Source organism: Hetaerina americana, unplaced genomic scaffold (assembly GCF_022747635.1).
Source record: "Hetaerina americana unplaced genomic scaffold, ioHetAmer1.1.p SCAF_5, whole genome shotgun sequence".
Taxonomy (NCBI): domain Eukaryota; kingdom Metazoa; phylum Arthropoda; class Insecta; order Odonata; family Calopterygidae; genus Hetaerina; species Hetaerina americana.
Genome location: NW_027287095.1, coordinates 29,397,544 through 29,411,639, shown reverse-complemented (window position 1 = coordinate 29,411,639; position 14,096 = coordinate 29,397,544). Strand labels below are relative to the sequence as shown.

Here is a 14,096-nt window from a genome sequence, read left to right as displayed (position 1 = left end):
ATTACTTGTACACAATGTCACCATCCAAGTCCGCATTCAGAGCATTGCTCAACATTGTCTTGGATGCAGGAGAAGAAGCATGCAATGGAAATTTTAGCATATATACTGTAGATTATATTTTGTTGGGTTCTTCTTGCATTTTTATAAAATTAAAAGAAATCATATATCCTCTGCAGTGGTATTCCATTTTTGTTTTGATAAAGTTGTTTTTATGATAAAATTCCACTTTAAATATTGTTTTTAAGCTGAGAAAAATGCTGAAAAGGCATCTGCATTGAAGCAAAAAAATGTCATGTTTTATAAAAAAATAACTGTGGCGTTAAAAAATGACTCTTTATTAATTTGAAATGAATGCAGCAATAAATTCAGTTATGTCTAGTAAAGGTAAAAGTGGCCTCAGATATTGCTGTAAAGTTAAATAATTTTTAGTTTAGTTTATTGTGGTAATGATTGAGATTGGCTGATTGTGGGATATTTCTGTTATTTGAGATTAATGAATGCATTCTTTCCGTAGGTTTCAGCTCGCCTGAGGGTTGTTTTAGATCTCACCCCATCATCAGCCCCACCTAGAAGTGCTGCTCTTTCCCAGAAATTAAGCCAAAGTGCAAGTACCAGCAGAGGTATGACAGGTTCAAAGTCTGCTCAGAGCAGCTATGTGATCCTCACTCTGGAGGCTATTGCCACGAGGCTGAAAGTGGGACAGCGTGGTCAGCGATTGGTTGAAGCATGGCTCACTTCTGTTAGTATTTTTAGCGACTTTATATTTTAGCGACTTTAGCGACGAAATATTTAAATTTAATTGCGACTAATTTTTACCTAGAACATCTGTAAAATTTACCCCAGATGCTTTGTTTGTGGAATTAGAGTTGCCAGAATCTATCAAAATGCGCCTTTAGTATATAATATGTTTTCAGTGATGTGATTTTTTGGAAGAAATTATGTAAGCATGTGTATTCTAGGTGTGGAATGCCAAATGCTAAGATATTTTCATTTTTCTGTATTATTTGTGGAATTAGGATTTCCAGAATCTATCAAAATGTGCCTTTAGTTTTATTATGTTTTCAATGAGGTGATGTTTTTGGGAGAAATTATGTAAGCTGGTGTGATGTACAGTTATTGGTCCTATTCAGTTTTCCATTGATATTAATTTCAATTATGCTGCCACATGTTGGAGAACCTGCTATTTGTTTATATATCACAATTGCGTTATTTGCATTTTTGTCCAATTTGTATGTTGTATTTATTTGCAAAAATATGGGCCACAGTGATATTCAAGTATTTTAATTTCAAAATGAAAATGTGACTTGTTCAGAATTCAAACATTCAAAATTATTTTTGTATGATTTCTGAGTAAACTACCAGTTAGATATCTCAATTTCAATTGGGAAGAACAAATTAAACCAAAACAATACATGTATTTTCAATAGTTAAAGATTAATTTGTTCTTATGAAATATAATAATTGGCCCCAGCCAAATAAGTAACATTTTGCTTGTTAGTGTATGAAGAATGTTTTTGAAATTACACACAAAAGTCATGATTCTTTTTCTGAAAAAAAATTAGATTGGTACTGCTCACGTACACAGATAGTAGCAATTTTGACATGACAGGTAGTCAAGTATACTTAGTCACCTAATTTTTATGTCAGGATTTGATAGCACCATTTGATGGGGTCATCTTGTGAACGGGAGTTATGTTATTCGAATTATGAGCCAATAAATAGTCCCTACATTTTTCTTCTTAATTTTTAGCTGTATTCAGAGAAAACTACTTGTTTGCTCAGAGCACCAAGAGCTTTAATTACCATACTTGCATACATTACATTTGTACACAATGAATTCAAGGACTTGTGCTTGTGATAAGGAATTAACTAAATTAAGGAATTACCGAAGACTGATTGCAGTTATGCATCAATATTAGAATATTAAGTGATGATCATTAGCTCAACCATTCCTTTTCTTGCTAGGTGAATGAATTCATCATTCTCTGGAAAAATGTAATAATATATTTTTAATTGATGAATAGTTGTCATACATCCCATAATCAGATTGTTACCTATTTACTTTTTTAGTCATGCAAAATCATGGGGGATCCCCACAATCATCTCAAGCTACATATATGATTGTTGGCATGAGTATGGCAGAAGCTTAGAGTACTATTTTAAGAGCATAAGTGGTATATAATTTTCAACCACCTGATTATTTTGAGTGTATACTCCTCTTAAGGATTTTTCCGGATAGATACGTTGATTTGGGTTTCTCTTTTGTTTTATTTAAACTTTCTTGTGAACTGCAAGGTTTCATCTACTCTAATAGTAGACGATCAATTAAAGGTGATTTGGAACAAACATAGTATTAATGTATGAATCACAGTCCTTCTGATGGTAAGTATGAATGGTCATCAGGCTTCCTAAATAATCCAATGAGTAAAGTATGTAACTTTTTGTTTTTTATTCTTGTTCTAGTTGGATGCTGTGGATTCCGCTGATGCTCACAAGCCACTGGACTTGCTCATCATGGTTGTATTATTGGATTCTGGGAATGGAGCTCATGACAGGCCTAAAGATAAAACTCGCCGTAAAAAAACAGAAAACCTTCTCAAAAACAAATTGAGGAAAGGGCTTTTCACAGAAGAGCTTCTTGAAAGAACGTTTGTGTCTCATTCAGCTGTAAGTTCATGGTACACATATCAAGTTGTTCCAAGCTTGATGGACTGCAAGTCTTTAAGATGGGGTAGACTGCATGGCTTCCGAGATTGAGATAAATCCTGCTTATTATCACAAGTATTCGTAGTTGTGCACATTGCACCGCAGTCCACGAGGTCAAAGCCAACTTTTAAACTTAAAAGGTGTTTATTTTTGGCATATTCAAAGAAATTGCAAGAGTTCATTTAAGCACTGCAACAGTCACTTTGACAGAGCCATCTGCTATTGTGAATTACAATGCAACGATTTCAAAATGTAAAAATCCAAAGATCTGGTTTCAAATCCTGGTCAAGGCAGTGAATAATATTTACACTTTGAAATTGTTGCATTGTAGCACACATAAATGGATGACTCCAGGAAATTTATTGCCGCAGCATCTCCAGCAGTTTCTATAAAATAAGGTTGAATTAAAATATTCATTCTCAGAAATTTATTTTGATTAGGTAGAGTTTGGAATCACTGTTGCCTGCTATTTTTATGTTTCCGAAGAATAGTTGAAACTTATTGAAAAAAATGGCGGGTGGAGATAATTTAGTTCATAATTATCATTAAAGTTGATGTGGCACCAAAAATGTTAATAACATTTCTCTGTAATAATTAATATATTGGACCCAAAGTGATAGAAAAATGAACTTAACAAATTAAATAAAATGGTATCTATAAAATCACTGTGGCTACCAATAGGGTTTGCAAATTTTAACTCCTGTAGATAGTTGAAATACCATTCTTGATTGACTGATACAATTTTACTTTTCTAGGTAGTCTTTGCTCAATATATTCCCTTTTCATTCAGGTCTTTATTATTTTGGGGGAAATGTTTTTGAGGGTATGATTTTGATTAATAAAATGTTCAATTAATCATTGAAAACAAAAACTGTGAAGTAACATAATTTTAATCCAATAATAAAGAATTTTCATATTTTTAATAAATTTTTACCTACTTGGTTTATGTTTGTCCCCCAGGTTTTACGAGAATATTTTAGAACAGTGGTCTTGATTTCATCAATCCTTTTGTCATGTCGTGAAACAGTTCTATTACTATATGGAGCAGCTTGGCTGAGGTTAGTGCATTTTTTGTGTATTTCTCACTTGTAGTAGTAGTAGTTTTGAGGGGAGGCGACCGACAGCTAAGGTCATTTGCGCCATAGGGGAAGGACAGGAAAGGATGAAGGGTGGAGAGAAACCCAGCGTCGGCATTAGCCTACTCTTTACGAAAGGCGCCAAGGGGTCCGCGGCTTAACGTCCCATCCGACGGATGGCGTACTCACTCAAAGTGCCCTCCACAAAGCACCTCAAGTAGGGATCGAGATACCTCTGAAAAATATTCAACACCGCCGGGATTTGAACCCGCGCCCTCAGGGTGGGAAGCCAGTACGTTAGCCCCCGCACCATCTCGATCCCCTTCTCACTTGTAATTGCATAATTTCTCTGTGACAGTCATTATCCAAATTTTCATAGAAACAAAATAGTTATGTTCCTTCGTGTCATTACAAGAATAATTGAGTCAGTTTTCTTCAAAACATTTTTATTTGAGGTACATGAGCCTCTGTAACATGTATTCCATTGATCCTAAGCACTTGATGATAACAAAATAAAGGTGTTGCAACATCATCATGCATTCTAGTAGTAAGTATTTTCGCTATGGGGAAGTTTAATGTCTTTTTTGTCAGACTTTTAGTAATTGTAAGTTTTCTTCAAACATTGGAGTTACAGGGTAATCATCAACCTGCAACCAGGAAAAATTAGGGAAATCCCCCTTAGCAAGAAAAAACTGGAAAGAGTCTGGGAATTTCATGAAAATTTAGGGATTTTTGCAGAGGCTACCATAAAACTTATTTTAGAGTAAATTTTATACTCTTTCCTGTTGAATAAAATAAAATTTGATTGTAGTATGAAATATTATATTTTGTGACCTGTAAATGTATTTATGCAGTACATTTGACAATCTGATACTCACTTTAGTTTTTAATATGAAAACCTTTGAGTTCCAGAGTATATAACTGATTTCATGGCTTTTCCTGGTGTGCACTTACAAGAGCCCCTTGCAAATTCTGTGGAACTAGTACTTGGTCAAATGTGATTCTTTTCCATTAACATTCTTCTGTTATTTTCATTAATTTTAAATTTGTGGGGCTTTTACTGAGGCTTAAGTTGTAATTTCTATAAAAGGCTTTTGAATAACCATCAAGTAATATATAATTATTATTTAATTAAATCATGAGAAAATTTCTGAGATCTTTTCCTGTTGCATTCCACAGTATGATTTTTAACATTACACTATCAGTTGACTGGTCACCCCACTGGGGTCAGGTACCTTTGTTGTTGCCTCACTGACGAAGAGACTCTGCACCTTTTGTCTGGCTTTTAGCTGTTATGGATACTCTACCAGTAGCAATAACAAATGCTTCTGCCGGCACAGCTCTTGGGGTCATCAGAATGCACAGACCATTCCAACACATCAAGGTTGTGTAGTCCATGGGGAGGGTTATGGTGTATTTATAAAAGATGACTTAATTAGGAACTAGAGATTCAAAGTAATGTTAAAGGGAATCCACAATGTTAATGCCAATATTATGGTTTATTTTGTGAATTTCTTTATTCATTTATTTAATGTGTACTTATTTTTTTGTCTTTTAGATTTTCTGTTGTCTACCTGGCTGAACATTTAAGACCTGCTGCACTTGGAGAGATGATTATGCACACTGCTATTGGCGATTCAAATACAGCTAAGGTGTTGCTGCAGACCCTTCACAGTCTGTCACGAGATCATTATGAAAAGATAGCAATGCATTCCATTCTTCTCTTAGTAAGGACTTTTATTTATTTTATTATAGCAGATGCCTCTTTTTTTAATTGATCAGAAGATGTCTATATGTGTTTCCAAGAATAAGCTTTTCATTCTTTTATTGATGGCCGACTCAGTTTGCTTGTTTTAGCTTGGTTGAATGGAAATTTCAATTGCTCTCCACTAATCAAAGCAGAATTGGATTGAGGAGAATGTTTTGAAAATTGTGAGAATTTTAGTTTAAAAATCATTCCCCTCGATAGGAATTTTACGTGGTTCCCTTGATTCCCAGTAGAATGCTTTATCCAGTTAATCTACCCAGGCGACCTCTTACACTTTGATTCCTGAGGGCTTTAAAGGAACAAGATGCTCTAGTGAATTATCATACACACATTGTCATAAATGAATTGTAGTCATGCATGTTGCCCCTCAGTCAATGATACTAAAGCCATCTACAAACATTTAGGTGGTTACCTTAAGAAATGTAAAGAATATTTTAAGCCACATGTATGAAACTCCTTTGAAAACATCATGAAAAGATTTATTCCTATCAGGAAAAATGTTATCCTGTCTGTAAAAATATTAAATAATGCCAGGTAGTTTAGTTTCCCCCCTTCAGATAAAGATAACCCATGAATAGCTATGGCTCTTCTTCAGTGTCTTTGTTAGATATATATTCTCTTGGTTTATGCCATAGTAATGAGACTTATGTCAATTTCGATTTATTAAGTGTGGCCCTGTTACAGATACTGCACTGCTGAGCACTGCTGTTTTTATCATATTTTCTACAAGATAATTTACTGTAGAACTAATCTCTTGCTGTGATCAAACTACTCTTCCATGTGTCACCTTTGATGATATGGATATCATGTAATTGATGATTTCATGCAGATAGAAGTTAATAGAAAATGTTAGCTGGAAACATATGTCATAAGGAAACCACCAATGTCAAATCATTGAATTTGTGAGGGGTGTTCAAATTCTCTAACTTAAGGGGTATCTATATTCATATGGCTGAATGTATTTTAGTAATAGTATGCTAAAAGCATATCCATTGGAGAAAATTCAGAATCATTTGGTATTTCAGGGCTTACTGGATAAAGTAGAGGATATGGATATTGAACAAGTTCGAGACCTAATGGATATCTTGTGCTTCCTTGCTTTCTCCAAAGATGATCATGGATCTGGACTTCGCACAGATATCACCATTCTTATAAGAAAGCATCTATCTAGCACAAATATCCAGTAAGTTTGATGTGGTTGCTGTTGTCTCCATTGATGTTTTTAAATTGTTTCAAACAATTTTACTGTCTGTAGTGAACATTTAAGCTTCCTGTCCTGTGATGCTTGATTGCTTAGACAAAATTTCTAACTGATTATTTAAACTTAGTTTTTAACTGCTCTACTTAGTTCTTTATTTCTAAACCTATAAAAATTTCATAGTATTCAATATTTTTCATTGGGTAACTGAGGATTTACTAGTATTAGAAGGCATCATGTTGCTAATATTTTACCCATATATTTTCTTCTTCTATTTTTTCCAACGTATGTGTGCAAATGAGGATAACTAGAATTGAAGTAATATATGTAGTAAAAATTAATGAGTGTTTTATTAGTAATGAAGATACTATCTTCTGACCAATTTTATTAAGTTTTAGTTCATATCACAAAAAAATTCACAACTTTGTCTGGAATACATAGTGGGAATAGTTTTTGATGGGGTGTTCTTAAGCATTAGGAGACCATTATTTCAAAATTAATGATGCATATGTTGCAAAATTGTAAGCACCATAATGATGTATTCTTCACATGATACTGAGTTAAAAAGGTTGGAATTAGTGAAATTATGCTAACATGGTTTGCCACATTGTCTCATGATGTTTGTGATTTGCATGATTTAATTTTTATGAATGTATCAAATTAAATCATGATTCCCAGAGAAATGCAGCTTTGTAAATTTTGTTTTTATGTCTGTTTTATCTTATAAATTGGTGCAAATAAAAAAATATAATTCTTGGGAGACACTTTTTACCGTTAAACATTTTTTGAAAATTACTTCCACACAAATGATGGCTTCCTTTATTTCTATTTTGATATAAATTCATATAACAATCCTCATTTTCATACAAATAATAGTTTATGGAAAATCATAACAGCATGAATAATAATTTCAAAACAATCGTATTTTGTAGACCATTTGTAGTATAGGTTGCATCTCTTTTAAAGTCCAGAATGTTATACAAATTCTGCATTTTTATTTATTAGGTTAAAGAGAAAAGGTGTAATCACTGCAATTATGGCGGTAAAGCACATGGCTTCCATTGAGTCAGAATGTGATATGGTTGTTCGAGGGCCTTCCTTGCCAAATACCAGAGCGAGCAGTGTAGGTTCACAAGGCAGTGAAGAGTCACTGGTTCCAGGAAGCAAAGCTGCCAATGCTGTCATGTTTCTTGGTTTGTATGATGCTAAATATGTAAATGTGTCATGTTGCAGTTACCCTTTCCTCTGTAAAATTTAAACAGCAAAACCAAAAGTATGTTTCGTGTTCTTTATGTAATGCAGGGGTTATTACTCTTTCTGCTTCTTTTAATATATTTTCTAGATATACCCTATTGAATTTGATTCTTTGGTTTTTTAAAGGTAATGTGTGACAAATTATGGAAGGTTTTGTAGAAGTTGGTGGAGCATAGAACTGGAGGTGAGGACACAAGATCTTGTGGATTTTGGAGAAAAATATTTTACAACAGTTTCCGGATCCGCAATTGCTCATGTTTTGTTGCTCAGTTTCTTTTGTTTTCTGCACAAAATGGAAAGGTTGATGGCACTATAGTCATTCTCAAAACTGCCTAAGCCAAGATATCTAACTTCCAAACCAAAAAATGTTGGAACCCTGCAAATGATCCCTCGATTCCCTCCTCCTCCACCAACATGTTTCTTGTATTCTTTGTAATCTTTTTATTTAGTCATTAATAACCCGAATATGTGAAATACTCATTTGGTGAATATTATGGTAACTTTAATGTGCCTCCAGCAAAAGGTGCTGACTTGTTTGACACAAATTCATTATGGAAATACTTGAAATTATATTCCTTTTAGGCTGAGAGATGTTTTTACTTGTATTTATGTTGGGGAAAATATTGTTTTATAATCAGATGTATGAGATCATACCTGGCAAGCATTAATATTAAATGTTTACTTTATGAACAGAGTTGGTGTTAAGCACATGTGGTTGTTATGCAGAAATTATTGGTCTCCTGTATGACCAACTATCTAGCATGGCTATGGATGCTGAACTAGATGAAAAATTCATGGTAATAATTTCATACAATTTTCCTAAGTTAAGCATTATTTGATCAATTTTTTATAAATTAGTTATATAAATACGAGGGGGGACCCAAAAGTAACGGGAATTGGGCTGCAGTGGGGAGCGAGAGTGGGGCAAGCCTTTGTTCAAACAGTCGTACATCAGGCTCATGCTTCCTGCGTCAGTATGCGCAGCGCCGTTGCTGAGACTGGATCGGTCCGTCCGTGAGAGCTGTTTCAGTGAAACAACTTTTTTCATTTCGGCGAAAAGCGTGATGGCGGATTATCGAGAGCAATGCACTGCTGTGAAATTTTGTCTCCTGTTGGGGAAATCGGCCACGGAAACTATAGTAATGCTCGAGACTGCTTATGGGGAACATGCCCTAAGCAAAACCAGAGTCTACGAGTGGTTTACATGTTTTAAAAATGGTGAAATGTCAATTGAACACCAACCCCATTAAGGCCGCCTTTCAACATCAAGAACTGATGAAAACGTCGACAAAATCAATACCCTCATTCGTGAAGACCGTCGCAGAACCATTGATCAACTCTGTGAGATGTCTGGAGTGTCATGGAGTTCAATCCAGAGGATCTATCTGAAGATTTGCATATGGAAAGGGTTGCAGCCAAATTAGTCCCTAGCCATCTCACTAATGAGCAAAGGGAGCGTCGAGTTGAGGCATTTTTGAGCATGACATCGATTGTCCACCCCCCTACTCACCGGATTTAGCTCCCTGTAATTTCTTTTTGTTCCCCGGAATCTAAAGGGACATGAAAGGAAAGCGTTTTGACACTGTGAAGAAGGTAAAACAAAAATTGCTTAGAAGGCCTAAAGGACATCCTGATAAATGAATTTCAGAAATGTTTCGAACAATGGAAACATTGTTTGGAGAAGTGCATTGTGGTCAATGGGGAATACCTTGTAGGTGAATAAAATTTAATGTAAATATATTGGGAACTAAAGAATCAATAACAACATTCCTGTTATTATTGGGTCCCCCCTCGTACATGTATATCCACTTTCTATTCATGTTTTCTATATAATTCCTAATTCATACAAGAAATGGAGATCGAATCTTTAGATCAGTTTCCTTTTATCTGTATATTAGCTGCTTCAAGTAAAAACACTAATTATTACTTTATTTTCATTTTGGTCAGGAATGGATTACAAAGACCATGACTTACGACTTTCAGGATAGCTTTATTGATGAAAGCACTTCTACTTTTGAAGCGTAAGTATTTTTTTTTGTTTGGCATATGTACTAATACCTCAATGCCATAATCCTATCTCTCCATATCTAAGATTCAATATTGATTCTTATTAGCATTCATAAAGCTTCCCTATCTACGGGGTTTGTATAAAAAGTATTGGGGAAAGATTCAGAAAAATAGATTTATTTAAGATATTGCTGCAATGCCTCAAAATTCTTCCAAGTAAATCTCTTGAGGGCTAACACACTTTTGACCAGGGCTTCTCCATGGCTTGAATGCTCCCTGGTAGGTGAATTCCAGAAGGTCCTTAAGGGTACACGTGCAAGCTTCTTTGATGGCACTTTAGGGCCAATAGTGGTCTCTTTTGAGGGAGAATTTCACTTTTGGGAATAGAAAATTAGTCTGCTGGTGCCAAGTTGGGACTGTAAAGTGGTTGGGGAATCGTCGCAATGCCATTGTAGGTTTTCATAAGCAGACACTCAACTCTTGTCGTCCATCAAGACCTTTGAGACGAGTTTAGCGCAGCTCTTTCATGTCGCCAAATTTTCAGTGACAATGGTGTGCATTGTCATCTTATCAATGCCGATATGATCTGCAATCATGTGCACACTTAACCGATGGTCTGAATTCAGCTCTTGATGCATGCGTCAGGAAAAAATTGTTACCAATACTTTTTATACAAACCTTCTACAAGTATGATATTAGCATTTGTTAAATGGAATCCCATTCTAATTTGATTTTTACCAAATATACCCTGGTGAATTTATTACAGCCTCTTTGAGCTACCCAACATTTTATTCTGGCATGTGTTGACAGCTGCTAAAACATTCATTGCTTATCACTGGATGACAAGCCACTTAAAGTGATAAGCATAATAGCATCTTTGCTCTGTGAATTTAGGTAGTAGTCTTTTGAAGAACTGCAGTCAGAATATTATATGCTTACATCATTTGGAGAAAAGCAGCCAAATTTACAAAAATAAAACTATGATCATTTGATTACTTTTCCATGCATGGAAAATTCCTTCAGGAAAAAAATATTATTTTGGCATGCATTAACTAACAATGGTAATTATAGTAGTTCTCATACTATATTTCATCATTACAAGGTATTTTAATCATTGAATTTTTTCAGAAGGAAAACCAACTAAAGGCATTATTGTAGCAGCTTCATTGCTATTTTAAGATATCGATTGGTAATTTTCAAGAACGGAATGCAAATATTGTTGGCTTAATGCATTACATTATGACAGAAGCTGCCAAATTTACATGCATAAATATTGCTGAAATGATTTGATAACTATTACACCAGTTATCAAATAGCAATTTCTCTCCTAAGATTTTTATTCCAAGCGTCTTGTTTTTGGTGGGCATTCCTTAGGATACATTTTGTTGGCTTGTTTTGAAACAAAATTCAAAGCTCTCAAAATTAATTTATATTTGTCACTAACTCCTCATCATTAATTCAAAATTCCTATAAAGTATAAGCATTGTTGAGTGAATATTAATTTACTCTTATAAAAGTAAGCAGAAAAGTATACCCAGCAATAAAAGGAAAAAATGGTACAAAATAAAAATTGTAACAATTACTCATGTAAGCATTGTTCCATAACTATCTCAGTTTAACAAATCTTTTCCTCTGATGTTCTCTCAATTCAAAGACATGTCACTGTAATTACATTAATATGCCTGCTTATGAATAATGAGGATACAATCCTATAACTACCATAGCATTGATTAGTCAAGTTCATTGATATCCAAGCACTCTGGACCAGGTAAAAATGCTTAATAATCTTCAATTGATCCAAACACTGGTGTTGTGTGACTTAAAAATGAAAGGATATGCTCTGGGTTCCATCAAAATTCAGCCCTTTCAACTTGATAAATCCTTAAATAAGGCAGTAATTGTCAGTAAAAACAACAGTCTGTCATTTACTACCAATTGAAGCGGATGAGTATTGTTCTTGCAATATTTCTGTGTTTTAAGTAAATTGATTCGGTTGAAATAAAGTATTTGAGAAAATTATGAAGACTGCAAGTACTTACATCTGTTTTAATCTCTTGTAAGGCAACAATATTCTCAGTACCTTTTTGGTAGAAGTATTTCATCCTCAATGTTACAGTCTAAGTTCTTCCAGTGGTGAATTTTTAATTCTCAGAAATGCCAGTGAAGAAAGCTTTTCCTGGCTCAGGTAATTGTGAAGATAATATTTTATTTTCTTGTTAACAAAAGAACAAACACTGCTGAAAAACTTGAAACTGAAATGGAAGTAATTGTTTGTTGGTGTGGGAAAAATGCCACGTAGGTAACTTCAGAGAACATAAATTTGGGTGAATTTCGACGCATTACTTTTCTTCATGTCAGGATCAGAGTAGGCAACCAAAAGTTCAATTCTTAAATGCATTTAGTCAAAAAATATCCCCAATTGTTTTCTTTTAAGCACAATGCCTTTTCAGAATAAAATGCTTCAGTTTGTTGATGCTGTGTTCAATTTAAAAAGGTTAAAAAAATGCTGAGCAAAACGTCATTGTTTCTATCAGAGATTTTGTGACTTCTTGCTATCCTTATTAGATTAAATAAATGCTATAGGATGTTTACCTATCCTCACCTGAGGTTTGATTGATTGAATTTGTAATGAAATTGAATTTATTTCATGGAGCTGTTTCTGAAGATAATTCATCCATATGGTCCCAGAACTCCTTCCTTTGTGTGTTAGTTTTAAGACTCGAGTGTGCAGTTTAAATTAATTAATTTTGTCCCTGTAATGTGGAATGCCCATATTTTTGTGATATTTGAAAGAAAACCTAGGAAGTGTTTAGCTGGAATCAGAAATTGTCAGTGCTTAAATTCTTTGTTCCTCCTAAACCAGTCTTTAAATATAAGACTATTTCAGCAATAAATATATTAATGTTTAAACATTATCTTTGTGAGTAAATTGCTCATTAAAATTCATTTATTTATTACGTTCATTCTGCAAACTGCTTTATGAACCTTTTTAACAAGTTATCCAAACTTTAGCAGTCACACTTTTAGTATCCTGTATAATCTCACGTCCCTACTAAAATTCTTATTGTTAAGAAAATTGTTATTTTTAGGACAAAGTTTGATTGGCTTTTTGGAATCTATTGCATCAAGTACTCCAATATACCTCTTAGTATACTACTAGGTTTAAATGTAGTGAAGATTAGGAAGAGGGGTGTGCTTCAGTGATTTCCGCTGTTGACCATTTAGTAGAAAAGGTGAACATTTGATGGGATGATATTTGTTTGTTGTTTTATATGTTTTTTTTGAATAATTTAATGTTTATTAACTGTTCCTATATGTACTTTTTCAGATCTGCAGATTTGCCTCTAAGTGTACAGTTTGCATTGGATGAAGACCTAGTGAATCCAATTGCTTTGAAACTTACTCCTCTAGTCTCCCAAAGGGAAGAGAGACTGGGGGGCCCTAGGGTTAGCTTTGGAGGAAGAATTGTTGATGAAAAGTGAGTTTTATGAGATTTATGTGCTTCCTTATTCACTCATTCTAACTGGGACATTAATATTTGGAAGTTTTGCTCATTCACACCTGTTAGGTTACATGTATGGCTGTGCCATAATTTGGGCTAATTTCAGACAACGTGGTCATTTCCAATGAATGTCCATATTTCAATTCAACTCCTTGGCCACTTTTTGTTAGTCAACATAAATTACTTTTTCATATTACTTTTTTTTTAAAAGAGTAGCATAGCATAAAAAGATAGTTTGGATACTATAATTTTAGGTCGTCATTTAATTTTATTTTTTAAGTTACAGTATCTTCTTCCACCATAGGTGTATATGATTAATTGAAGGCTGTAATCTCTTGTGGGGATCATTATAGAAATGTTTTAATGAACTTCTTAGACCTTGGTATCCTCATGCACAATGTTATTATCTCAATTTGAACAAATGAGTGTTATGTTAGAATGATGAGAGTAACTATGTTAACAACAGCATTATTTATGATGATTTTGGATGTGATTCACAGATAGGGAAAGCTAAAGGTTATGAAGGACATTTTTAGCGAATGGAAGAAAAAATAAAATAATACAAGATGGTATGCATTTTCAATT

The 14,096-nt window shown here is 34.0% G+C and overlaps 1 protein-coding gene across 1 annotated transcript in view; it reads left to right on the top strand.

The window, feature by feature from the left end:
• Fancd2 overlaps positions 1–14,096 on the top strand; it is a 41,546-nt gene that overhangs the window by 2,734 nt on the left and 24,716 nt on the right. Inside the window, exons 7-15 of the mRNA XM_071591784.1 lie at positions 515–739; positions 2,464–2,667; positions 3,667–3,764; positions 5,341–5,509; positions 6,576–6,733; positions 7,754–7,941; positions 8,696–8,799; positions 9,950–10,023; positions 13,338–13,487. Coding sequence (XP_071447885.1) covers positions 515–739; positions 2,464–2,667; positions 3,667–3,764; positions 5,341–5,509; positions 6,576–6,733; positions 7,754–7,941; positions 8,696–8,799; positions 9,950–10,023; positions 13,338–13,487 — 1,370 coding nt within the window. The remainder of the gene's footprint in view (positions 1–514; positions 740–2,463; positions 2,668–3,666; positions 3,765–5,340; positions 5,510–6,575; positions 6,734–7,753; positions 7,942–8,695; positions 8,800–9,949; positions 10,024–13,337; positions 13,488–14,096) is intronic.